The 27,290-nt window shown below is 52.6% G+C and overlaps 1 protein-coding gene across 1 annotated transcript; it reads right to left on the bottom strand.

Annotated features, from left to right (window-relative positions):
- On the bottom strand, positions 1-27,290 carry ADAMTS14 (ADAM metallopeptidase with thrombospondin type 1 motif 14; the record flags this gene model as incomplete). The annotated part of the gene is made up of 22 exons (XM_082285889.1): positions 1-326; positions 873-983; positions 1,421-1,547; positions 2,132-2,339; positions 2,498-2,630; positions 3,309-3,474; positions 3,907-4,070; positions 4,214-4,294; positions 4,440-4,563; positions 4,767-4,900; positions 5,750-5,925; positions 6,128-6,276; positions 6,447-6,560; positions 6,682-6,814; positions 7,378-7,521; positions 7,622-7,727; positions 10,616-10,772; positions 11,978-12,061; positions 19,031-19,227; positions 19,895-20,051; positions 26,429-26,835; positions 27,218-27,290. 22 exons carry the CDS (start codon positions 27,288-27,290, stop codon positions 1-3), a joined length of 3,471 nt encoding a protein of 1,156 aa, XP_082142015.1.

Genomic DNA, 27,290 nt, shown 5'->3' with positions numbered 1-27,290 from the left:
TTACCTGGCCTCCTGGCCCCTTCCCAGCTCTCTCGGGGCTGGCAGCTCCCCTGGCAAAGCAGCACTGCTGGATAGCTCAGGTGCCGGAGTGGGGTTCCCACCAGGTTCCCCCCGAGCCGGGGTGGTGGGGTAGGGGGAGAGCGCCGGAGCAGGGCTGGGAGTGGTGGTTCCCGGGGGAATGCCAGTGACAGGGGGTGAGCCAGTGGTGGAGGAGGCTTTCTTCCCACAGGATTCGCAGCAGAGCTTGTTGTATCCAGGGATGGAGCAGTAGCGAGCCAGGACCTCCATCTGGCAGAAGATGGATTTGTCCCCGAGGCAAGGCTCCCCTGGAGAGGGACGGAGCAGCACAAAATGAGGTGGCATTAGGCTCTCAGCCCTGCACCACTTCAGTGGGATTCCCGAAGGGAACAAGATACCCTTTCAGGGTGCTGCCTACCCACATAGGAAGTGGGCAAGAGGGACCTGGAAAATGAAGCCAAAGTACTGAAGGATTCTATGCCTGGAGAAAAAACAGAGAGCAAGGGATGCTCCAAACCAGGATGCACCTTGCCCCAGCTGTGAAGGACTCCAAGGGGGAAAAGCCAAGAGCCATCTCCCTACTTAAAAAAATTCCAAGGTAAAAAGGAAAGGGCATAAAAGCCGGGAGGCAAAAGGAGTGCAACACGGAAACTGCAGGACCTCATACACCACAAGATGGCAATGGAGCAACGGGCTTTGGAGCAGAGGCATCAGGGACGCAGCAGCGGAGGGTAAAACTCCCCAGGAGCACTGCTGGATGTGCTCCCACCTCTGCGCTTCCCACAGGGAGGTGCAGAAGTTCTCGGGAGGGTTATCCTGGGAAGCACCGCCCTTACACAAGCACAGACACTTACTGGAGGAGATCTTGCTCACGGGGTTTTTGGGTCCATCCTGGGGCACCCGCTGCCCTTTGGTCGTGCCGTGGTCACCAGCATCAGCACTGGCAGTGATGCCAGAGAGCTTCCCTGTGGAGAGAGCACCTCGATGCCCCGCAGCCACGGGAGGCTGGGGGCGCTCAAAATACCTCGGGAGGATGTTTGTTTTGTTTTAAGGACTATCCTTAAAAGTTAAATCCCTTAAGGAGCACCTGGTTGGCTCAGCACTTAAACCACTCAAACCCCACCCAAGAGAAATTTGAGGGTGCCCATCTCCATCAGTGCGTTGCATCTTCAAACTGCCAGAAACCCCAAAACCAGACAATGCCAGGGCAGAGAGCAGAGAAGGGAGATATTTTGTCTGGCTTTTGAGGTTTTTTTACTGCCAGCAGCATCAGGGGCGTTCAACCCAACCTTGCCTGCTGGCATCCCCTAGAGCCACAATGGGTTGGAGGCATTCATGGGGGTTGATCCCCACCAGCACGTGCCCCATCCCAGTGCCACCTCCTCCTCCTCCCTCCTCTCACCCGGGCAGAGGGCCACATGGCAGCCCTGGATGGCCTCCGGCTTGTCACCCTCGCAGCGCGCGCCGCTGTCGCTGCCCTTGCACACCACCTGCCGCTGCTGGACGCCTTCCCCACAGGTCGCCGAGCACTGCACCCAGACAGACGGACAGGCAGTCAGTGACGGCATGGGGACAGCCCCCACACCCCAACAGCACCCCAGGATGTGCTGATGACAATTCCTCAGGTGGATATTGCTTTCCCATATGGGGTTTCTCTCCCTGTCTCCCAAACCCCCATGATCTCTGCACAGGGATTCCCTCCCCTCTCTCATTTTCAGCGAGCCAGTGAAAACATCAGTGGCTCTTGTACCCTTATCCCTGAAAGAGTTCAAAGCCAGGCTTGGAGCAACCTGGTCTAGTGGAAGGTGACCTGACCAAAGCAAGGGGTTGGAATGAGATGGGCTTTTAAGGTCCCTTCCAACCCAAACCATTCCAGGATTCTGTGAAAATATCAGTGCCACTTGTATCCTTATCTCCACCAAGGCCAGGCTGGATGGGACTCTGAGAAACCTGGTCTAATGGAAAGTGTTCCTGTCCATGGCAGGGGGTTGGACTAGATGACCTTTAAAGCTCCATTTTAACCAAACCATTCTAGGATTCTACTCCATGACCCCTATAAGCACCTGACCTTCACACCCACCTCCCATACCCCTCCTTCCGGGGGCTTCCTCACCTCGGACCAGGCTCCTGTCCTCCACTGTGCAGGGCAGGGCAGGCGGCCACAGGGCCGGCGCGTCTCGGGGCGCTGCCCGGGGCAGTATTTGGTGTGCAGGGTGCGGTTGGTGCCGTCCTGCAGGCGCTGCACACACTGCACCGCCCGCGCCTGCACACCCAGCTTCCCGCAGGAGCGGCTGCAGGCACCCCACTCCTCGGCCACCCACCTGCCAGGGCAGGAAGATGGACATGGAGAAGGCATTTGAGGTGATGCTCACGCTGACAAGCGATCAGAAATGCTCCCAATGCGACCCCAAGCCCCTCCCTCCACCCCCCCCCCCCCAAGAGGGATGGGAGAACCTCAGGCCACATGGAGAGGACCTACATGGGCTGGGAGCATTCCTGGAGGTTACAGCGCCTCCGGATTGGCTTCGGCTTCTTGCTGCTGTCACAGAAGTTTCTATGCACCATCCGGTTGTCGCTTTTCCGACGGCAGCCGTACTTGGTGTACTGGATGCCTGAGGGGGCAGAGCATGGGCAGTGAGGTGATAGGTGTGGGAGTCCCTCCAGGTTCTCCCCTAGGTCCCCTCTCCTGCATCCCGACTGGGATATGCACTCTGGAATGTCACCACTCAGGTGAGACCCAACATTTGCCAAGGATGTTCATGTGGCTGCTGGACCCTCCTGGCATCCCCCAGGCTGCTGTGGGGTGCACACAGCTCATGGAGAATGTCCCAGCCCATGGCAGAGTTTTGGACAGGGTGACCATAAAGGGTTCCTTCCAACCCAAACCACTCTGATTCCCAGAGCACAAGGTGTTCCCCATGATCTGAGGGTCAGATCCCAACAGCCATATGGAAATGAGGCTTTTATCAGCAAACCCCACACCTACTTCTGTGCACACTTTAGTAGTGGTCATCTTCAAAATCACTATTTCTTGGCTCAAATCCAGTTAAAAACAGCCAACAAATTAAAAAATCATAGCAGGTCCACGGATAGACAGACAAAGATACGCACACACAATCACATAAGCCTGTTTCCGTAAGAAATCTGGCTAAAATGCTCAATTAAACTGCTTTGCACTAATTTCTCCTTACCAGAGATGCCTCACTCCTCACAGAGGGGCTCACACACCCTCTACCATATCCAAGTATCCCCCCAAGCATGCCCAGTAGGCTGTTACGAAGAGAAGTTACCTCCTCCACACGCCTTGGAGCACTGGGACCAGCTCTTGAGGGCCCACTCGTAGGAATCCATCTCCTCAAGCAGGACATTGTTATTTCCAATCATGGGCAGCAGGTCTTCGTGGATGATGTACCGGTACATGAGGCTGCTCCTCGCCTCCTCCTCCTGAGGGATGACCTGCAGGCACAGAGGGAACAGTCAGAGAGGGGGAAGAATGATGCCGTGGGAGAGGCACCACATGGCACGGTGGCCTACACCCAAAACTGGGGATGAACACAGGGATGGATGGGAGCACAGACCTGCCATTCCCTGCATGTCCAGGAAGGCCAACCCCTAACTCCCCAAATACCAGCATAACTAAAATGCAATCTGGAGTCATAAGCAATTGCTGCAGAGCAAGATGCAGATGGACTCAAAGGCAAGTGCCCAAGCAACACGTCCTTGTGCCATTCCCTCACCCAGTTTGCCACCCTTTGCTTTTGGCTGGCTCATTCCCTGGATTTAATGACATGCCCCACACTCTTCCATCACCTGCCACATCACACCTCAGACCACCTCCCCTGTCTTTGACAGTCATCCCCAAGCCCCACATGTGCCAGCCAGGCTTACCAAGACACTGATGGCCTCGTGCAGAGGACCGCTGGTTTTCAGGCTCTCCTTGCCTTGTTCCACAGTGTATTCCCACTCCAAGCCCATCTCAATGAACACTTGGTTTTTGGCTTCTTTGCCCTTGGCATTCAGGATGAAGTTCCCCGTGGCTTGATTCTTAACAGCTGGAGGAGAAAGGAGATATTTTCAGTATCATTCCCTCTGGTCACTCACTTTGGAGTACTGGAATGACCTAAACAAGACCCTTTTTGGTGGGAATTATCGGAAAAGGGTTGAGAAAGGGAGAAGTGGACTAGGGCGTGCTCACCGATGCTGTGGGATGCTGGCTCCATCTCTTCTATCTGAAGGTGCCTTGCTCCAGCTGGGATCTCAAACATCTTCAAAGCACCTGAAAGGGAGGGACAAAGGATGGAAGAAGAGGTAGGTGATGGGAGTCCTGGCTGCAGGGCTCCCATGAGAGCAGGTTTCTCCAAATGGACATGTGAACCCATCCAGCTCGTGAATCCGCTTCCAAGCCCACCCAGCCCTCTCACCTGGCTGCTTGGGGGTCTTGGCCAACGTGCCCTTCACCGTCCGGCAGTGGGAATTGTCCCCCCCGCAGACCCCACACTTGTCATCCTGCTTCAGGGAGCCAACCTCCTTGTCACAGCCGACGTGCTGGCACCCAGGGGAGGAGAGAGAGGACAAGCCTGGGGTTACATTCCTGCAGCCCAGCCCGGGGTTACAGCCCTGCGGCCCAGCCCATTGCTCCCATTGCTGCATATGAGCTCGGTCCCCAGGGGCAAAACACCTGTCCCCAAGGGGCTGAGCTCTCTCCTGGCCAGAGGAAGGACAGGGACAGTCCCACAACAGCTCCTCACCACGCACTCGCCCCGGACGCAGACGCTGTAGGGGTCTCGGTAGCTGCAGCGGGTCCCGTCATGAACAACCTGGTTCATGAACACCACATCTCCCGTGCCCTCGGACTGGCAGATCAGCTCACACTTCTGAGCATCTGCAGCAAAGGAAAAGGAAAAGGGGAAGAAAAGAGAGGCAGGGGAGCAAAACGGGTTGTGGAAATACATTAGGGTGAGTGAAGACAGAAACCCATCTCAGCGTGTACCCCTGAGCACAGCCACAATTCCGAAGCCCAGGATATTCATGTGGCTTATCTCCCAAGTCCATTTGCTGCTCAAGAGCCTGCACTTTTGCCCAGTATACACTCAAGAAATTAAGGGAAGGACAGGACATGCTACACAAAGCTGTAGTGCAAGTAGGCAGCTCTGCTCTGGAGCCAGGCTGGGAGAGCTGGGAGTGTTCAGCCTGGAGAACAGAAGGCTCCAGAGAGACCTTAGAGCCCCTTCCAATGCCTGAAGGGGCTCCAAGAGAGCTGGAGAGGGACTTTGCCAAGAAGAAAGGCCGAGAGTGACAGGACAAGAGGGAATGGCTTCCCACTGACAGAGAACAGGGTTAGACGGTGTATTGGGAAAAAATTCTTTCCTCAGAGGATGGTGAGGCACTGGCACAGGTTGCCCAGGGAAGCTGTGCCTGCCCCATGCCTGGAAGTGTTCTTCCAACTGTGAATAACCTGGTCTAGTGGCAGGTGTTGCTGCCATGGCTGCGGGGTTGGAATGAGATCATCATTAAGGTCCCTTCCAACCCAAACCATTCTATGATTCTGTGACTTTAGAAAGCTGGCTGCTTGAAGTTCGCTTATTGCACAACAGTTTCCAGCTCAGGAGCTTCCCATCACCCAGCATCTGTGCAGCTGGCACAGTCTTCATCCCAGGGTGATGGCCACCAGGGCAGACTCCTCTGGAGGAACCAGGCTACCGCCCCTTTGCTAGGACCTGTCGTCACTCACCATCATGGTGCTCGTAGGGAAGCCAGGAATGTTTGCTGTTCTGGTGGGTGTAGTAGGAGTTGCGCTTGGAGCACTGCTGGGCACGGAAATCCTGGTAGGGCCCCGGGCACTCCTCGGCATTGCACACCTGGTACTCGTAGGTGGATCCTGGGCACTGGCGCCCTCCATATGCTGGGCTGGAAAATAAATCCAGTGGGTTGTAAGAGTGCTGGAGAGGGGATGGTGTTCAACCCCAACACAGCTCAGTGCCTGAAGGCACAGCACAGCTCCCGCAGGAGCAGATGTCCCCATCCCTGCCAACAAGAGGAAGAGCCAGGAGCCTCTGGCTCGCGGCCACTTCCAGTTGGGAAAAGGGAGGGAGGCAAAATCCAAACGTACGGTGGGTTGTCACAGCTCCGGCTGCGGGATCGCACGCCTCCCCCACAGGTCCTGGAGCACGAGCCAAACTTGGACCAGGAGCTCCAGCTGCCATCCTGGCTGTAAGGCTGGTCCGACATCTTCCAGATGCAGTGGCCCTTGAAGCACCACTGGAAGGGAAGAGAAGGAATGAGTTCCACACCTCTTCCAAAGGGCTCAGCACCAGTGGAGGGCCCTCCTGCACCCACAGCTCTACAGAAATGGTAAAGCACGGGAGGAAGGTGCTCTTCATCGTGTCCTTGGACACATCCCTCCCACAGGAAGCAGGACCAGCCCCTACCTTGCCAGGAGAGCACTCGGTCCCATCCAAGGGTGGCCCCTTCTTGGTCTTGCAGAAGTAGAGGTTGTCCGGGTGGCTGCACCACAGCTGCTTGCAGGGGTCGAAGGTGCGGAACTGAGGAGCACAGAGGAGCTGGGCTGGGACAGCAGTGGCGAGTGCCAGCAGGCTGGTGGCAGCCAGGCTGGCTGGGGGTCCCGGGGAGGAAGGACGGCGTGGCCATACAGCCCGTACTCACCGCCGTGCACGTCTTGTAGCCCACACCGAAGTCAAAGCGGCACTGCTCATCCATGGAATAATTAATTCCCGGCAGCTCAGGTAATGAGGGCCACTGGTGCTCAAAGGGGTCATCCAGGAGGCAGTCGTAGGAGCTGCAGAGTCAGACATAGAGGATTTCCCTCCAGCACCCCATCCCTCAGCTCCAGGCCACTCTCCAAATTCAGCTATTGAGAAATTTGAATTATCATGGAATTCCGGAACGGTTTGGGTTGGAACGGTCCTTCAAGGCCATAGAGTTCCACCCCCCTGCCATGGGCAGGGACACCTTCCACTATCCCAGTTTGCCCCAAGCCCCATCCAACCTGGCCTTGGACACTTCCAGGGATCCAGGGGCAGCCACAGCTTCTCTGGGCAATCTGTGCAAGGGCCTCACCTCCCTCACAGGGAAAAAATTTTTCCTAAGACCCCATCTAACCCTACTTTCTGTCAGTGGGAAGCCATTCCCCCTTGTCCAAAGTCACTCTCTTGGAGCCCCTTTAGGCACTGGAAGAGGCTCCAAGGTCTCCCTGGAGCCTTCTGTTCTCCAGGCCAAACACCCCCAGCTCTTCCAGCCCATCTCCAGAGGCACTCCAGCCCTGGGAGCATCTCTGGGTACAAAATGCCACCAGCCACAGTCTGAAGGAAGAACATCCCCTCCCAGTTGGAAGGGGCATACTGGATGTAGCGGTTGAGCTCCTGCTTGCTGCAGCGGGACCAGTGGTAGCGGTGGAAGGCGGCCTGGACCAGCGGCGCCATGATGCTCCCCATGCTGGTCTCATCGGCACAGCGGTTGCCCTGGCCGTCGTGCTCCATGCCCAACCTGACAGGAAAGTCCCAAGAGATTTACACCTGCAGCAGCAGAAGGCCTCCTTTGCAGAGAGAGGGGCACCACCGCAGCCAGCTTTGCCCCCATCACTTACACGTGTCCGGTCTCGTGGGCGACGACAAAGGCTGAGGAGAAGCCGTCCTCGTGGTTGAGGGTGCAGCTGCGGAGAGGGTGGCACATCCCGGTCACCGGAGCGTAGCCTGGGGCAAAGAGAGAAGGGAAGGACAGAGAAGAAGAGGAGAGAGAAAACCTTTGAGAGAGGAGGGGAAAAAATGAAAAATTCAGAAAAAAAAACCCCACAAGTACATAACCTGGCTTCACTGCAACAGGGGAGGAAACAGAGGGGAAGGCGCTGAAGAGGAGGGGCTGCCCAGGTCACTTGGATGGCAGCCCGAGGACTTGCTCACCAGTGTGACCACCCTGGCGCCAAAAGCCAGCAGAGGTTGCTCTGGAGCTTGCTGGCACCTCTGTGCCCTTGTGCCAACGCACCTGGGCAGGCAGGAGGGCAGAAACAACATCCATGATACCCTATCAGCGTGGGTGGCCACCGCCTCCCAGCCTGGGAATGGCATCCCCCGCATTCTTCTCCGTTTAAAACAAATAAAGAAGGAAAAAGAGAGAGAAGGAAAGGCACGAGGCTCTCCCGAGAGCCCTGCCAAAACCCCAGCCCTGCTCCCCACGGGGCGCACACGCACATGCACCCGCCTCGGCCCCAGGACCCCAGCCCTCGATCAAGTGCAGTGCAGTGGGGCAGCTGTGGGTGGGGAAATCTTCCCCCGCCCAGGCAGCAACACATCACCTCCATTTTGGTCACTTTTCCTTTCTTTCTCGCCTTGTTTCTGCCCAATTCGATTAACTCGTTGGCACACTCCAGAATTTACTCCCCAAATTTTTTAAAGTATGTTGTTTTTTTTAAGGCTGACCCTTTTTGGCATCAAGGGAGTTAGTGAAGGAAGGACTTACAGGTCAGAGAGGCAAAAGCAGGGCAGGACCATGCTGGATAACCATGCCCTGGGGATTGGGATGCTGGAAGAGGAGAGCTCAATGAGCCAAGAGTGGGCAGCAGCAGGAGAGGGGTGCTGATGAGCGGAGGGAGATGCACATCCCTACACCCACCCTGGACAAACCACAGGGTCCACAGAGCCCCCCATCCTCGTGGGATACTTGATCCACACCAAGTCACACCCATAATGGGGTTTAACCATACAATAATAAATCAAGCCCTGGATAAATAATTTGAAAATACTTTTGTTTCCCCCATGAAACATTCCACAAGAAAGAGTAAAGATGGGGGAAGCTTTCTCTAGAGGGGGAGAGCAAATGTATTTTGTCTAGGATGAAAACTGGATAAATTCCCAACCAAAGAAACTGTGGGAAATGGGACAAAGGAATATGAGAAGGTGGCTGCTCACGAAGGCAGTTTTTTGCAATGAAGGCTCCAGTAAGAATTGGAAGGAGTATAAAAGGTTCTCCACAGGAGAATGATGGTGAGAAGTAACTACCTGGAAAATATTTAATTCTGATCACAAGCATCCTTCAGGCCAGGCCAGAAAACCCCCTGTGCCACCCACTGTGGGGGGACATGGAAACTCTTTGGCCGTTGACAAGACTTCTACAGCAGCGATTAATAATTTACGACACATCTGTCCACTGCTTTTCTTTTCAAAGGGTGGGGTTTATGTGGTGGCACACTCTGGTCCTTCATTCCACGCATCCCTGAGCTCAACAGGGGTGTCGGGGATCCGCAAGAACTTTGAGGAAAAGAGGCAAGAGGAAGCAGAGTGTTACTACTCCAGCAGCCCAACCAGCGGGAAGCTCCCGGTGGATGAGGAGCTCCTTGTGCCATGCAGCGCAGCCAGGCAAGGACACTGCAGCCATGGGGACCTCTGCAGAAAGGAAACATCCATCCCAGAGGTGTGTGATGAGCAGAGAGCCAGATCCACAGGGAAAACGGGAAGGAGCTGGAATGAGCACCCCTAGAGCAGGGCTACTCCATCGATCTCACGACTCCTTCCCACCAAGGGGCAGCCCAGGGAGTCTTCCCCTTCTGCCAAAAAAGGTCCTCTCACAAATGCCTTTGGACACAGTCACTTTGCCAGGAAGGGTCTAGAAAAACGAAACAAAACCTGGTATTTCACCCGTGTGACTCTGGACAAGGAGACCAGGGCAGGTCACCAGCTTGGCACAACCCAAAGTCTGCTCTTTAGTGGCCACAGCATGTTCAGGAGGGTTTCCAGCTGCTTATCTCCTGAGGTTCATCTCCTACTGAGGGAGATCCTTTTCAGGGAGGTAATCCAAGTTAGGACAGGTTTCCTTCTCCACCTTTCCTTCCTCCTGTGCACACCAGGAGGACTTGTGCTACAGATCAGGGTGACATTACCACTCTGTTCATGGCATCAAATGGAGCCTCCTGATGGAAATCCAGATCTGGCCACCAGTGTGGAAAGGAGGACACAGCAATTTGGAAGCAGAAGGCTCAGAACTGGAAGAAGTCACCTCTTGTGATAACACCACAGCACCTGTTTTCCTAATGGAGCCATGAAACACCAGTAGCTTTGCCTGAAAATTTTATTAGCAAGGCCTCCAACTTCTCAGACCATGCCAGCACAACCTCTGCACCAAGAGGGTGAGAGATCCCTGCAGTAAAACTTCCCCTTTGGCCCACGGTTTATTGAATGCTCCCATGTCCAAGAAATAAATCCATATAAAAACAGGCTTTAAAGGTCCTCCAGAGGACAGAATAAATTGATTGTCCCCATGGGGCTTCCTGTGGTATTTAACCTTTTTTTAATGATATTTTTATATTTTTAAGGCATTTTGGGCCAAGGGCAGGACTGGTAAATAAAATTGAAGAACAGGAGAATAAATAAATAAATAAATAAAGATATTTTATCCATCCAGGTTGATGCTCTGGATTAATTCTCCTTCTCTTTCTTCTTCATCATGTGAAGAAAAAAATACCAATTTTTATAACCTTTTTCTGGACCTCACTGGCCAAGAAACAGACTGTGCTTGCAAGAAATCCTCTCCCCTTGCTGGCTTTTTCCCCCAGCAAACTGCACATACCTGATCGAGACAAATACAGTACCTTGCATACCTGCAGGCCCAAAATCTTGCCTGGTGAGAAAGACGGCGTGGTCGTGGTACTCGGCATGCTCCGGGTCGGAGCGCTGCTGCGAGTGCGCCCAGCGGCACACCTGCTCCAAGCTCCGGGATGGATTCCCCCGCTCGATCAGGCTGACTGACTGCAGAAAGAATGGAAAACTCACTGCTGGGAGGAAAAGGAAGAGATGCCGCCCTTCCCCTGGAAGCCAAAGAGGTTTTATCCCAAGCGGGAGACAAGAAGCTGCAGGAGGACTCGCTTGGGAAGCATTAGATCTAAACAGCGGTGAGCTGAGATCCGCCCCGGATTCAAACACCTGCTCGTTATTTCCTACATCGTCCCCTGAACCTGAGAAGTGACGTAGCTGGACAAAGCAGCTGCCTCCAGAGCCGGCTTTGGGGATGATAAATCACCCCTAACAGAGCCCGGCAGTTCCCATCCCGCTGTATCACCACAGCTCCAAATTCCTTCCCCCCCATAGATCATCCTCCAGCCCAGAGCACAAATGTCACTGGGAGGAAGCCAGACAGGTTGTTGGCTTTCTCAGATGGAGATGATGTTCCTGGTCCCATAGAAGCCTCCAAAAATGAGCCAGCCTCCGTCCTCATCCATGCTCCTCAGAACCATCCCTGGATCTCCAAGATGTGTTGTGTTTCTGCCAGCCACGCATACTCTATAATAAGGAAGTTTTTTTTCCAAGACCTAACTGGTCTTATTTGTGGATCACACACACACAGAGACATCACCGTGTTGAGTCATTAACACCCTTGCTAGAACACTTCCTGTGGGACAGAGGCTTGCCCCAAAAAAGTACAGAAAATCACATTTTTTTAAAGAAAAATCTGGCTGCTGTGCTCAAACAAGCCTTAAAAAGTAAGTGCAGCCTGAGAAACCACATGAAAACTTCTCAGGAAACCTTCCCATGCTTTTCCTGGCCATGCCCAAGCCACACGAGAGCTACAGGACAGCCAGGGAACCAAGTCAAGGAGATCCTGACCGCGGCTTCTCCGCACTGATATCCAGCTCCTCTCAGTGGGGGAAGCCACCTTTATCCCATCATTTACACAGCTCTGAGGAAGCCTCTGCGGCTTTTCCCACATCCCAGAGCAAGCAGATAACAGCAGATCACAGCCACCCACCACCTCCCTGAGAGCCTCATAGGCCAGGGGACTATCCAGGCCCTCAGCTCCCAAAAACCTGGCTAACGAGAGTTCAGATTCACCCCTGCTCAGCACAGTTGTCATTTGGGCTCTGACAATTGCCACGTTTTCCCAAACCAGGGCTTACCTAAGTGCTAAATAAATATTAGAGCATCTCCTGCTCGCCACATCCGAGCGCTAGATTTACCTGACGATATCCCACCATGATCATCCTGACCAGTACAATGTTGATGTGAACGCCCAGGGACTCGTCGTGATAAATTTCATCCACCTGAAGAAGGGAGGGAAATCCAACAGGAAAGAAGTTAAGGCCATCCCAGCTCTCAAGTCCCTCCTGTCCTCCACGCTCCCGCATTCCGCACCCTTCCCGGCTTTCCAAGACCAGATACAAAGATCTCATCCCCCTCCTCCCACCTGCAGTATGGGAGGGTTTTTTTCCCCATTTTCCCACGTGTAAAAAGCACAAAGGCAAAAAGCCAATCTGGAATAAGTCAAAATTTCCCCAGGAATGGCTCAGATGGTCAATGACACCACCCATTTCCATCAAGGATTGAGTTTCCTCCACCACATTTCTCAATGAGCCATTGCCCCTTTGGAGTATGAATCCCTCAGAGGGGTGGAAATCCTTCAGACTCCAGCATCCAAAGGAAAAATGGCTTTTTGATAGAATCCTTTGCCTCTCCCCAAAGCCAGGGCTTTCCTCGGTCACATCAGTGAGTCAAACTTGACCTACGGCTTCAGGAATCCCGGGAGAAGCCAACACAATGAAGAGAACAGGGAGGGCTCATGAGTCAATGAGACTCGTACCGCCGCCGGCTACTAAAAATGACCTTGCAGAGGAAATAAATGGCTATAACCTTTTCCTTCTGCATTTCCAGGATGAATAAACAAATTCTACTCCTAAATGCTACCATGAGAAAAGGACATCCAGATGGGAAAGGTCTCCGAGTGCCGAGCACGGTGACAGCCGGCCGTGGAGAGAGGCACGGAGTGGGCAATCACAAAGCCATGTGAGATCCTGCACCTTCTGCAAAGCATGTGGGAAAACACAGCCTCGGGAAGAAAAAGACCCTGGTTTTTGAGAATGGGACTTTCTTTTTCCCAAAAAGCCTTCCAAATTAACAGTTCCACAAATGGGGGTTCACTGCAGAAGTTGAGGAGACCAAATTAAGACCATTTTTAATATTGGCTAGAATTCATGTTCTAATTAAAACATACATTTTCAGCTTTGTCCGAGGGGGGGAATAATTTGCCTCAGCTCTGTCATAGCTTTCCAGACTAGATGAAGGTTATAAAGTCAGATTTATGGATCTTTTCTACTTTTTCCTCCATTCCTTTGAGTTTTTTTAATCTTTTATCAAGGGCTGGGTGACAACTATCCTTCTACTGCTGCCCAAATCCAAGTCAGACATTCCCCGGTGTGTTTTACAAGCCCCCCAGTTTCCAGCCTGGGATTCCATTTGAAATACCCACTCAGGCCAGTTTTAAGCCCAAAAACCCAGTGCTAACCTTCTCCCCATGACAACCAATACTCCCATGGGGTGCCTCTGAGCCATGCAGAGAGCTAATGCAGATCCCAAGCGTTGAATGCAGCAAAATCGACTATAAAAAATTTAAATCAATCAATAAACTGCCAGTCCATCCCCCCTAATGCATCCCTTTGGATACAGAAGCTGTGAGAGCCGTGGGGTATTTTATTCATCAGTGTGGAAAGATAATGCTAGTCAACCCACCCACAGCTCATCCCTGCTTCCCGTGGTTGGGATGCTCCTTCACCCTCCCCCTTTTGTAAGAATAATGAGAATATGATGGATTTTTTTCTGATCCCAACCCTATGTTTTTGGGGATGTGCACAGAAGGGTGGAAGGTCATGCAGCGTTGCAGCTGCAAACATTACTCAGACCTACAGAACCACTCAAGTGTGAAGGATCCAGCCCAGCAAGGAGATGCAACTCCCCAGGGACATCAGGCTCAGCCCTGGGTTTTAGGATATAGCAGGCTTTGGCATCCCAGAGAAACCCCACGTCATAATGTTGGTAACATGACAGGGTGGGAAAGTGGGGAGAGAAGGAGAAATTAAAACTGTGCTTGAAGAGATGCAGAGCTGGACCTGGGGGATGGTTTAGGGAACAAGGCAGGAAACACAACCATTGCCTTCACTTTCCCAAATCTTCATGCATTTTCCTTCACCCCAGCACTTGCCAGGAGCTGGAGCTTCAAACTGACAGAGGGTAGGGTTAGATGGGATATTGGGAAGGAACTGAGGCAAGTGAGGCTGGTGAGGCCCAGGCACAGAGAAGCTGGGGCTGCCCTATCCCTGGAAGTGTCCAAGGCCAGGTTGGAAAGGTGTCCCTGCCCATGGCAGGGCACTGGAATGGGATGAGCTTTCATGTCCCTTCCAACCCATTCCATGATTTTAGGATTCTGTGGTCATCCACCAGTGCTCTGCTGCTTGCTGCCTGCTCCTGAGGACCCCTCAATCCATCAGGATGAGCCACTTTCCTGCCTTAGGGACCTCTACTAGCAGCCACGACCTGACCTTGCTGTGACTGGGAGCATCAAGAGGAGCAGCACAGACCTCTCCCTTCCCAGCTGCATGGGACGTTTTGGCAGGATGCTCAGCAGATCCCACTGTATTATTCCAAGATGGGATTTAATTCCATAAATCTTCCTTATAAAGCAGTGCTAAATCCCACTCTCCTCCAGCTCGCAGGGATCAGGTACCCCCTCTCTCCAGCCTCTGAAACCAAGAGTTAACCTAAACCCCAGCCCCTGTTTAGTCCGGGGTTTAGGCAGGGATCTGCACCTAACTGATACCAGCTCAGCAGCGGCCATTAGGGTTAATTCAGAAAGCAGATGTGGAACCAGACTGCCCAAGGCTACGGACTTCCCTTCACAGCCAGATATAAATAATTGATTGAGGGGGGGAAAAAAAATCATATCAAAAGGGCTCGGTGCTGGTGGCTGCAAGGGCTGCGGCCCTGCAGGCCCCAAGTTTTGGGGCAGGGGGGGAACATCAGCAGGGCCAGCTTCCCCCAAGTGCTCCAGTGCCTGTGGAAGAAGTGGGGATGGAGCTGGAGGGGCTGAGCATCACCTTGGAAATGGAAATTCACCTGGAGAGCAGTTTGCAGGGTTGGCACAACTCCCCCTGCCCTCTGCAGAGGCCATTAAGCAAATCAGTGTCTTCAGAGAAATCCCTTCCCCCAAAGATACCTGTTCAGCAAAAGGCTCCAGTAAAGGGGCCCACATCCCTGAAGCCATGGGATAAAGATCTTCTTATCCCTCTCATCCATGCTCAGCCTATTTCACACTCTCACCCAGCAGGAAACGCTCTCCTCTTTCATGTAAAATGGAGTTTTTCCACCTATAAACAGCCCAGCCTTTAAGGCTCGTGGTGAGTTAAGGGCAAACCAGCAGGAACTACCACCCCACAGGACTCCCTGCAGCCCTGCAACACTGAGGAGACGGTGGCAATGCTTTACAGTGAAAGGAACATTAAAACCTGGGAGCAGGGAAGGCTGCCACGCTAAATCCCTGCAAACCTCTGGCCAGCCCCAAGTCTGCAGCCCCAGACGTGAGATCCCGACAGCAAAACCGCACTGGCAACGAGGTCTAGACCTCGCTGTTCTTCAGGGAAGGAAAACAAAGGGAGAGACACGAGAAGAATTTGCCAAACCAGCAGAATAGCTGACATTTCAAAACGCCGGGATCGCTTACTCGGAACAGCCAAGTCATCTTTAAACTCCTTTCTTTTATTCCCTCGCTTGGTTTTCCTGCTGGTGGATTCACCCTGAGCCTCTTTGCTGGGGCTGGGGGGTTAGGAAGGGAGGGAAAAGTCCCCCTTACCACATTTTTGGGCTTGCATCCCCTGTAGGGATGCATACTGTCACCTCTGTGACCCACGTTATCTGTGGGGTGGAACAGAGGAAGGGGAGATTTGTCAGGAGGGCAAGACTAGATTTTGTCAGAGCTCTCTACAAAACAAGGCATGTTGTCCCAAAAAACCAGCAACGAACACGTAAGCCTATACAGAGGGTAGAGAAAAGTGCATGGACACATGAGAGACATCAGAGGTATTTTTGTTGTTACCAGTTAGCAAGGAAGTGGCTCATAAACCCCTCACCTAAAAAAAAAAAAAAGCATACACAGGTTAAAATCAAAGCTGAAAGTTTAATTTTTGTTCCCAAACCTTCTCTTCTGTGGGGTCTCAGTAGCACTCTGTTGCTCTGCCCTTGGGAACAATAATTTCAGCTGGAGCCAGGCAAGTCCCAGCCTGGAGAGGGCTCTGACTCATGGGGTTTCCCTAGTAACCCAAAACAATGGGAAAACACCAAGTACCTTTGCATCCTTAACTAAATCATAGGCAATATCTGACAAAATCCCAGGAAACCAGTTAAGACCAGGGCGAGGTTTAACACAGCCATAGCTTGGCTTCTCCCCTGCAAGTGGAGCCATCCCCAGACTTGAAAGGATCGGGGATGAGCAGTGGGAAGCCTGGAGGAGAAGACCAAGAAGCCCAACTCCCTGAATGCAAGAGGCTGAAAAGCAGAGCAAAGCACTAAATATTTCCTCTCCTCTTCCTTTTCCAGGGTGCTGGATCCCCTCCTGGTTCCCAGCCCTTGCTCTCAGCAGTCACCATGACTGGGGGATCCTAATTTTCCTTCCATACATCACAATCCCTGCCACAGACAGCAAGCAAGAGAGGGGAATGGTTTTCCACAGGCACCACATCACCAAACACTCAACCCAAGAGCCCAACAGACTGGTTTTGGTCAGGCGGACACAGCCACGCTCAGCTCAGAGCAGAGATACGCTCAGCGGCTGATGGCAAAGGGGGAGTTGTGCCTTTCCCACTCACTCCAGCCTGACCCCAAATTCCTGTGCAGCACCCCAGCCAAGAAGGGAAGGGCAGGCTAGGAATGCAGGCTGGGAGCTAGCAGGGAAGCTCCTGCCTGCAGGGAAGCTCGTAGGTGCACAAAAGGAGCAGTCATCCTCATGTCAGCTTCCCGGGATGGACACAGCGCCCTTCACTGAAAAGCATCCACATTTCTGGCAATGAAATAAGGGTTGTGGGGTTTGCTTCTTTAAAAAAAAAGAAAATCTCCATGACAAATCATTTATCACCAAGCTTCAGCTGACACAGAGCTCCTAATAAAGGGTTTTGTGTCTTGGGAAGAGCCCTGGGACCCTACCTACAGCAGCGCTGGGAAGGGATACGTGTCCCACTGCCCCCTCGGCACTCAGTGAAGGCCTCAGAAAAAGCCAGGAAAGTTTATCATCAACTTCCAAGCTCTCTGCCCCCTTTCCTTGGGATATATCTTGATAGGAGAGCTCCTAGTCAGGAAAACTTCCTCAGTTGTGTCCCTGACATACTCCAGCCCAGCTCGATAAGTCCTTTCCTCGTTAGAGGGCTGGCCAAGCCTCTTCTCCTTCTTCCCTTTGCCTCCAGCTAATGGGATTAATGTTCAGCTGTGTGGTCCCAGCAGGCTCCTCCCCGCCAGCCCCCCGGCATCCTCCTCTCTCCCTCCCTCTGCCACCCAGGCCAGAAAGCAGGACTCTCCTTTTTCTGCTGAATCGGGTGTTTTAAGGCAATCTGAGCCGGTAAGGAAATGAGGCGGCGCCAAGGGAAGAGGAGGCGGACGGAGGTCACGACAAAGCTGGCAAGAAAATGCACTAAAAACCAGAAAGAAAGAAGGGGAAGGGGGTGGGGGGGAGAATATACAGAAGGAAATAATACTTGCGGGGAAGTATTTGTTGCCTGCATTATCCTGGGGTTTTCTCCGTGCCCCCCCCCCCAATTAAAGTCTCCAGTGCCGCCTTTAATTGAATAGGCGGCGGGTCCTCCCTTCTCCCAGCGCAGCATCCCGCGCATTCACTCCCTGAAAAGTCCTGCCCGCGGGGTAGGAACCATGAAATGCGCCTGAAAACCGACCTTTTGATTAGAGCTGACAATCCCCGGGCGCTCAAAATGTCCATCCCACCCCAACCCCCCTCCCCGGGATCGGAAAGGAAAAATGACATCATCTCCGACCCCCGTAACGTGGGAAGAGCCCGAGGGCAGAGCAGGGAACCCTGTGGCTTCCCCCTGGCAGGAGGATTTCATAAGCCGAGAGGAGAAACTTTCAGAGAGTGAATTTAAGTGATGCCGGGAGCATCCAACCACAAGCATCGGATAACGTTCCAGAGAATAAAACATCGTGATGAAGGCGTTTGCTTCTTCAACATTTTCCCTGTTTGGGACCAGCCACTTTACTCGTCCTTCACCCCATCATCCTCTAATCCCACAAATCCTTCCCCCACTTCGTAGCCGGCCATATGGCAGAAACAATTGCCAAACCAACAACCAACCACCCAAAAGCATCTTTATAACTTAGTTATTCCAGAGCTGCTTGAGCCTTTCGAACATTTTCCATCACTGTGTAAGGGAGCACTTAAAGGAAAATAAATAAATAGAGGGGAGGATAAAGCATGGAAAACAAGACAAAACTGGGAGAGACAAAGAGACGCTTGAGCGCGGACCATCTTTGCAGAGATTCAGGTGCTGGAGGAGCAAACCTCCCTCAAGATGACTGGATGAATAAATATTGATCCTTCCATGTCTCTCAGGACTTGGGGAATACGGATGTTTTTATCTTAAAAAGGAATGAAAAGGGGTATAGGGAACCAGCACAGGCTGCCCCATGTCTCTGAGTGAGGAGATGTGGAGGAACTGTAAAGCTGCTCTAAACTCCTTTTCAAACATGTCCTGAATGGTTATCCAGGTGCACAGGTTTCCAAAAAGCTTCTGAAAAGCTATAAAAATATTTCCTCTACCAACAAATAGTATTCAGAATAAATCATGAACATCATCATTGCAAAACAAATTACAAATATCCTCCTTTCTAACTAAGTAAGCAACAACCATTCTCTTTTCTAGCATTTGATGAGACTTCAGCGACAAGGAGGAAATGGTCTCAGCCAGGAGAAACTTCTGGACTCAGGTGACAGACAGTGACAGGGCCAACACACCAGACCCTGTCATTGGCAAGGGGAAGGTGATGGGGATGAACATCAAAGGGCTCTGCTTTCCATCCCTCCAATTCCCACAGCTGTTAAATGCCAGAGCCAGCTGTGTGAAGGCACAGCCCTTCCTTCCCCCTCCCAAACCCATTTCTTTTCCCAGGATAACAGATTTGCAGCATCAGAAGAGCACTAAACCCAGGGAAGGGTGGGACCCACATCCCTCACAGCCGAGCCTTACTATGTTCATGAGGGTGAGGACGTAGTTCTGGACGTGCTCCTTCCCGTGGAAGCGCACGACCGAGTCATCCACGGCCAGCAGGACCTCGATGTTGTAGTCATCCTTCCTGGCGTGGCGCCGCTTGCGCTCCGCGTCCCCCAACCGCTCCGTCATCTGCTCCAGGGAATTTGGGAGCTCACCCAGCTGCACACCGGGCACTGGGCAGGAAAAGAAAGAGCCTTTGAGGTGACCTGACACCACAGTGACACTCCACAAAAGCAGAAATTCAGGAGGGAAAATAGGTAAGAGATTTAACTCTAATAGGATATTGAGCTCCGGCTGGTTGCTGGTCCAGCTCGCTCTGTGGTGGGGAAATGGCTCTGAATTGTGAAGACCAGCACTAAAAGACACATTAATGATTGGACTCAAGAACCTTAAAGGTTTTTTCCCAACCTAAACGATTCTATGATCTGTTAAAAAGTCAAATCCATGCCACGTTTCATAGAATCATCACAGAATCACAGAGTGGTATGGGCTGGAGGGGACCTTAAAGCTCATCCTGTTCCACCCCCTGCCATGGGCAGGAACACCTTCTACTATCCCAGGTTGCTCCAAGCCCCATCCAACCTGGCCTTGGACACTTCCAGGGACGGAGCAGCCACAACTTCTCTGGGTAACAACTTCCAGTGCCTCACCACTCTCCTTTCACAACACAGAGGTGATCAAAACAAGTCTGCAGCACCTCCAGCCCAGCATCTCCTTTCCTTCTTCTCAACTTCAGCCACAAGGTGAGATGTACGAGGGCTCATGGAAGGAGAAATCCTCTCCCTATGTGAAATATTCATTACCAATTGCCGGGAAAGACTGGATTCCAGCAGCACCTACCTTCGGGATGGAGGTCGTGGCGCGGCTCGGCACCATCCTGCCGGATGGCCGAGCGCCGATAGACCACATGGGCCCTCCCGTGCTCCTCCGTGTCCTGCTGGCCCCTCTCCAGGGGCTCGATGAAAAACTCGTTGCTGTCTGTCCGAATCAGGCCAGCCTGGACTCCACAAAGAAATAAGGAAAAGGGCGGGGAAAAGGTGTGGTTTTATATGAGCGCAGGGGAACATACACACTCAATAGTTAGAGACTGATGCAGAGCACACACAAAGGGGAAAGGCATCCCAAATCATCTTGATCCTACTCCATGACACCGGCATGGTTCTGTTACCATGTTCGTCCATGACAACCCTTAATTTCTCCTGTAGATGGGAAGAAAAAAAAAAAAAAAGGAAGGAAAAGCCAACCAACAAAAAAACCACCTGGCTGCAATTCAAGTTGTGTCTTTATATGGCTACAAAACTCCGTTCTGTTTCATCCATGAGTTGTGCCGGACCCTGAACTCAGGGATATGAGGCTGAAGGGGCTCCCAAGACACTCCTACGTCTCCCTGAACCCACCCCATTCCATTCCTACGGTGCCAGTTAGGATATCTGCTGTTTCACTGACACTACGAGCTGCAACAAGAAGGAAAGAGAAACCATTCCCTCTGCCCCATGAAGCGCTTGGGAATTAACACAGGGGAATCCTGTCAGAGCAGAAGCTGGAAAGCATTACAGCTCCACCTCCCAAACACAGGGAAGATGAATGACAGGGCAAAGATCGCTGGAAATGTTGTCCTGGCTACCGACCTGCTCCTAATTAACACCAAGCTCCCATCAAATCCCCCTTACATCAGCCTGAGCGCTCACACCCTGCAGTGCCGGCCGGCTCAGACCTCGGGCAAGGAAAAGGATCACCAGGATTTGGCTTCCATCCCATGGGCAGCCCCCCCAGCTCGGCATTTTTCCCAGCTCCCTCCATGGCGCACGCGTGCGTTCCTTCCTCCGGCGCTGCCCACTGTTGAAGAGCTGCCTGGAAAGCGCCGGCAGAACACATGGATCTGTTCCTGGAGCAAAGCCTTCGGCAGCATGTACCTACCGAAGCCCTCATAAGGGTGTTGGGGTGTTGGAATGGTTTTCATCAAATCAAGTCAAATAAAAGTAAAATATATACAGAGATGTATTTTGGACAGAGGCTGGGGCTCTTCCAGACCTGCCTGGCTCTTTGGGTCCCCTTCACATTCACGTCCCATTGGATTCATCAGGCAATGGCCGACCTGGCTCTGTTGGATTCCATCAAATTTCCTGCTCCACTTGGGTTTTATTAACTGCTCAACTCTGCTGCAAAGCAGGGTTTTGGCTGGTTTTGTTTTACCTCCTTCCTGAGGATTCCAAGTCCTTGCCTGACACATGTATCCCAGGTCCTTCCCACAGGAGACATCCAGGTCAAACCAGGGCAGCCAGGAATTGTCACCCCACCCTCAGCCAAGGAGATGGAGAGCACAGCCAGGTTTAACCAGGAGTCTGGGGCATCAGGCAGGGTGGTGGTGATGAGTCAGAGAACAAGCCAAGGAGTCAAACCACAAGTCAGGTTCAGTAATGGCTGGGCAAGGCCATGACGATGGGGCAGGGCACAGAATCATGGAAGCCTTTAGGTTGGAAAAGCCCTCCAGGATCATCAAGTCCAACCATTAACCCAGCACTGCCAAGGCCACCACTAAATCACGTCCCCAAGTGCCACATTTATACATCTTTTCAATCCCTCCAGGGACGGGGAACACAAGCCTGCGCCAGGGCTTGACAACCCTTTCCATGAAGAAGTTCTCCTAATTTCCAGTTCCAAGCCATCGCTCTTTCTTATACAATAAGAGAAGGAGCAGAAGCAGCCCCTGCCCCAGGAGGAGCTCTGCTGGGACACCACTACCCCCTCCCAGCCCTGCCACGGGGCGTTTCAGCCGGGACCAGGCACCCCAAAGCCGGTTTATGGGTTTAGGGTGAAAGCCAGGACTTGCTGAGTCAGGCGGCCGGAGGAAAGCCGTGCCGCCGCGCTGGGGCAAGGCTGGATTAAAATGTGAAAGAGCCTGGTCCCAAGCTGCAGCCCAACTGGGTTTGAGCTGCTCTACAGCTCGTGACTAATTATATCTGGCTCAAGGAATAAAGCAGCCCAGACTTTCTCCCAAAGGTGGGATGCAACGCGCCGCTGACTCTGGGGTTGACCGACAGCAAAGGCGATAACGCATGGATTTGTGTGCCCGTCTGATCAGAGCAGCCCAAGAAATGGAACAGAAGCTGCAGCACCTGTGAACCCTGATGTTCACAAAAATAAATTAAAAAACCAAAACAACCCAGAAAACACTATTGCAAGAGGCACACACTGACCTGCTCGCTCTTAAAGGGGAGCGGCTCGGGTTGTGTTTCAGTATTTTGGGAGGGTTGTAACAGCAGAGAGGCAGAAGGAAAAGGTCAGATGGCACCCAAAAAGTCCCACTGAGCTTTTCTTGGGCTTTTTCCAAGACTCCAATCCCATCCTCAGTGATCGATTAGTCATGTGCTTCCCACCGTTGATTTTAATTTGGTTGAATAATACCAAATCGAATTAAATCGATTGGTGGGACTATCATCGCTGCTCTTTCCAACATGAGATGCTGTCTGCAGCTCTCAATGAAGGTAATCTCAAACTAGAAAATGGCCCTTTAAAGACAGCGGCACTGGGAAGAGGGAAAACTCACTCCTGACAGCTCACAGAGGGTGAAATCTCTTCTCCAGCTCTCCTGTGTCTCCCCAGGCTAAGGGAGAGATGAACTCCAGCCTCACTCCAGCCTCCTCTTACCCAGGACCCGGGTAAGAAACTCCTCCTCCACCACTGGGTAAAAAGCTCCAACTCCCACAGGAATTCAGGAAATTCTGACACTTCAACAGAGCTGAGGCGTGGAAAAATTAATAAAGCTGCTGCCCTCGGCCAGGGAAGCTAACAGGAGGGGGAAATACAGCTGCGTGCATAGTGCGTATTTTTCCTACAAGATTCACACTTAATTAGGACAAAAAGTCCTAGAAAACCAGGCAGTGTGAACACAGGCACCATGGATAACAGTGCTCCCCTTCCATCCAGAGGGCATCGGGCATGGCCCAGAGCTGCTCCATCACTATTTTGGTGCCTCTCTGCAGCACAGGCTCTGCAGCCCACCAAACACAACACTTCGCTTTCCTCGCCTCCTTCTCCCTGCTCTTCGTGCCCAGGCAAGAGGTTTTTGGGGTGGCTGCAGACCAGGCTTTGCCAGGTGACCTGAGCCAGGCCTCAAATGTAGCTCCTGGTGGAGTGAGGACATGGACACACGCTCATTGCTAATTAATTAATTAATTAATTGGGTTTTCAGCCCAAACAGGGCCTGTTTTACATCTCACTGCCAAAACTTGGGATTATCACCTGGGAGAAAAGCCCTCATACCCATGTAACACCCAAACCAGCTGAATCCAGTGGGATCTATGTGACCAAATGCACATCTCGCACCCTTTTTCTCCCCAAAATTAACCCTACAGCTCAGGAACTGCAAGGAAAACCCTGGATGACCAAGTCACACTTTTTTCAGTGGGGCATCATTTTGGAGGACTGTTTCTCCCTCTGTTTCCTATTAATTACTGTTTCTGAGGGCTTTTGTGCTCTGCTTATCTGCTGCCACCCATCTGAAGCAAGCCAGGGCCACGGGGATGGAAAACGCTGGCTCTACAGTTTGCAGGGCTACGGCAAATCACCCCAGGGAAAAGTCGGGCCCACAAATATGGTGTCTGTGGATGATAATCCTTCACCCATCCCTGCAACCAGCAAAGCAGGAAGGAAGCAAGGTCGACCACATGCTGCTAAAGCCGGCGGGGAAAAATCTGGGATGCCTCCACTGCAGCGAGACGTGTCCGCCGGCGGAGATTTCTGCCTAACGCTACTTTACCAGTCAGGAATTTGGTGGCTTAGATCAGCTTTAAAATTATGCTATGGGCGACAGCATCTTCCCTCCCTGGTACGAGACACCCTTGCAAAAAAATGAAAGGCCGGATTCTCACGCGTGGATGCCCGCAGCGAATGACAGCCGTGGAAGGTGCCATGAGTCTGGCATCTGGGAAAGGGATCGGCTCACTTACATGGCTAAATATGGATTTCGGAAAGACTTTGTGTGGATTCTCTTTTTCAAGAGCTGGGTTGGGATTTTTTTCTTCCAGCCCCCACCCCCTCCTCGTTATTTATAATCTCAGTCTCCGTTTATACACAGCCTAATCTCTTTGTGTACACAGCCCTCATCCGCAGCATCCCGGAGCGCTTCCTCTGACCAGGAACCGGCGGCAAAGCGCGGCCCTGTGCCTCCCACGCGCACTATACCGGGATGCAAAAGCCACAGTCCCCTTCCAAAGCTCGTGGACAACTTCCAGCAGAAGTCCACAGGAATTCCAGGGCCCTTGCTTATGGAAGAGTTTCCTCCAGCCCATTAGCAACATTCCTGACCAAGTACATCCCTCCCAGATGCTCTGCTGCTTCTCCGATAGGTCATTAACATCATCCTCCCCTCCATCCACACCTAGAACCAGGTTTTGGTTACGTTCCTTGCTCCATGTCCTAAATCAAGCTCTTTTCACTGCTTTTTGGGAACCCTCTTGATCTCCCCACTCCTCCAAAGTGGGTGGGTCGTGAGCAGATAGAAGCTGTCAGGCTCACTTAAGCCAGAGCGCCATACAGCCAGAAAACCCATGGAAAAGAGAAACCAACTGTGACGTTGGATGTATCACAAAATCCACTCTACTGTGGAAGGAGGCAGAGCACCTGCTTGTCCCCTCAGCCTCATGTCCTTCACCAGACCACGTGAAATTCCTGGCTGAAGCCAGGATATTGGCTTGTTGGCCACCAAGCAATAAAGTTATTGCAGGAAACAGAAAAAAACCCAACAAATCCTTATCATGGGGGAAAAGCCACTTCTTCCTTTACATGGGCTTAAGAGGGTGGGCTTGGGGTACCATGGGTAGCAGGATATGGCTGCATAAATCCACATGGAAAAGCATCCTGTGGTACAAGCTACATCCTAACCCAGCTGGAACATGGGCAAAAAGAATGACAACTGACAAGGTGTGCAAGGGGCTGGGATGGGAAAACTTGGGGCTAAAGCCTAGAAAAGCCTGGAAAGTTAAATTAAAGCCCGCTTGGGATTGACACTAACAATAGAGTGGGCTCTGGGCAAGAAAATTCCCCAAAACTGTGCCACAGCAGGACACGGATTGCTTCCAGCTGATTGCTTCCAGCATCCCTTTGCTCATGATGCCAAAGGGAATGAGATCTGCAACAGAACCTGCACGATTCAAATCCAGGTCTCTGTTCCAAACTCAGCACTATTTGCTGGGTCCATAGGAAATGCCTTTAAAGCTTCCAAGCCTGCCCACATTCATCATCCCCAGCACGATCCATGTCCCAGAGAAATGTCTGCAAGTTCACAGCCTCAGCCCATTCCCAAAAGGATGCTTCAAAAGGTGTGGATTATGTGCTAAAAAAATTTAATTCCTATATGTGGGCAAAATAGGTATTTCTAGCTTTGCTGCTCTATCATTTCTGCTTGTACAGTAACATCAGGCACTGTATAAAAAGAAAGGAATGCCAAATTGTTTGTGCTGGTGGCCAAAATTGACTTGAGGAACTCCCAGAATAAAGCAACTAAAAAAGAAATATCTAAAAAAAAAATTTTTTTAAAGGCACAAAATAAGACATTTCTTCCAACCCAGCAGCAGCTTTAAGTGGTACCAGGAGAAAACAGCAAATGCTGGCACGTAAACAAGATTTAAATGGCTCAAAGAAAATCTGAAGGGCAACAGGCCAAGGGTATTAAAAAATAAGCACTTCCCCAAGCGTATCAAAGGTAGGAAACCCACAGGCAGAGCAGATGCCGGGGATAAGGAGGTAACAGAGCCATTTAAAGGAATTAAAGCGCTGTGGCACCAAGTTACTGATGCTGAACTGTGCTCAGCAAGCCAAGAGCCTCTGAGCCCTCGAGTGATTAGAAAGAAAAACCCGATGTCCTCCTGCAAAAAGATGCTTGGTGGGAGCCAGACTGCAGCTTACAGTCAGCTTTTCAGGATTTCAGGAGGTGCTCAAGCTCACACAGCATCATTTAAGAGGTGGGAAATGCAGAGGAAAAGTTCCTGGAGCAGTCCCAAGGTAAAACATGGGCGGGCAAGGATGGAGCAGCACCACCATGAGCATGTGTCCCCATCCCAGAGGTTGGGCACGGCCCATGGATGTAACAGCATCCAGGCAGGAAGCAGTTCGGGCATAGGACTGGCAATTTTTCCAAGCCTTTTAAATAAATACTGGTGCACAGACCACGCTGATGGAGTAGGTAGAACACCCTGTGCCACGTGGGGAGAAGGGACCTGCTGCAGTCAAGGGCTAAAGGGCAACATATGGCACAGACACCTAAAGCATCACCAAAAAAATCAGATTTCAGAGCACCACGATTCACCTCTTAAGAGGAAACCACACCAAAACACGGGCACCACACACAAACCACCCCGCCAGCCTCCAGCTTACCAGCCCGTCGCAATTGCTGATGGCCACGGCGGCTCCAGGCATCCCGGAGATGTCACCGGTGAATAGGCACCGCTGCTGGAGGGGTTCCCGGAAAAGGACCTCAAAATCCTCCTGCCACTCTGCCACGGCTCCCGGTGGCACCAGCCGGCGGTTGGGCCTCAGCCGGAGGTGCAGCTCCTTCCCAAAAACCGTGACGTTGAAGTAGAGCAAGCGGCGCTGGGGGGACTCATCCGGGGGGCTGCGGGGGACGCGGCGGCGGGACGGGGACGGGTCCGGGGCACAGGCGGGTTGGCCGAGCCCCGCCGCCGCGCCGCCGGACACCACGTGCGACAGGAAGCGACCCCGGCAGTCGGTGCTGAACGGGACGGTCACACCATACTCGCTGAGTTTGCCGGACAGGAGGAGCTCTGCGGAGACAGCACCGAGGGAAAGGGCCGTGGGCACGGAGCATCCCGCTCAGGCGCCGGGATCGCGGTGGCCAACCCAGCCGGGGGAGCCTTTGGCGAACACCGCCGGAGCTCGATAAAGCCGACAGCTGCTTTTCCGTCCCGACCCAGCTCTGCTTTGTAGTTTTAAGCGGGTGCGTCCAACGTAGCAGAAGGAACTCGGGCTGACGTCCCCTCGCACGCCAAGCACGCCAACTATTTCTCGCCCAGCCTCCATCTCCCCCAATTCCCATTGAAACCTAACCCACCCGCCAGTCTCTCCCTTCTCCCCATCCTCCGGGGTGCAGCCACCTGTCAACTCCCCCCCACCCCGGGCCCCCCGCCCGCGGGGCAGCGGCCGTACCTGGGGCGCTGCCGGCGGCCAGGCAGCCGTGCAGGGGGACGAGGCAGGAGAGCACCAGCCGCAGATAATCCAT

The sequence above is a fragment of the Coloeus monedula genome (genome assembly GCF_965178545.1).
Source record: "Coloeus monedula genome assembly, chromosome: 8".
In the NCBI taxonomy this organism is placed as follows: domain Eukaryota; kingdom Metazoa; phylum Chordata; class Aves; order Passeriformes; family Corvidae; genus Coloeus; species Coloeus monedula.
Note: the sequence above shows the minus strand (reverse complement) of the source record. Positions and strands in the feature narration are given on the sequence as shown.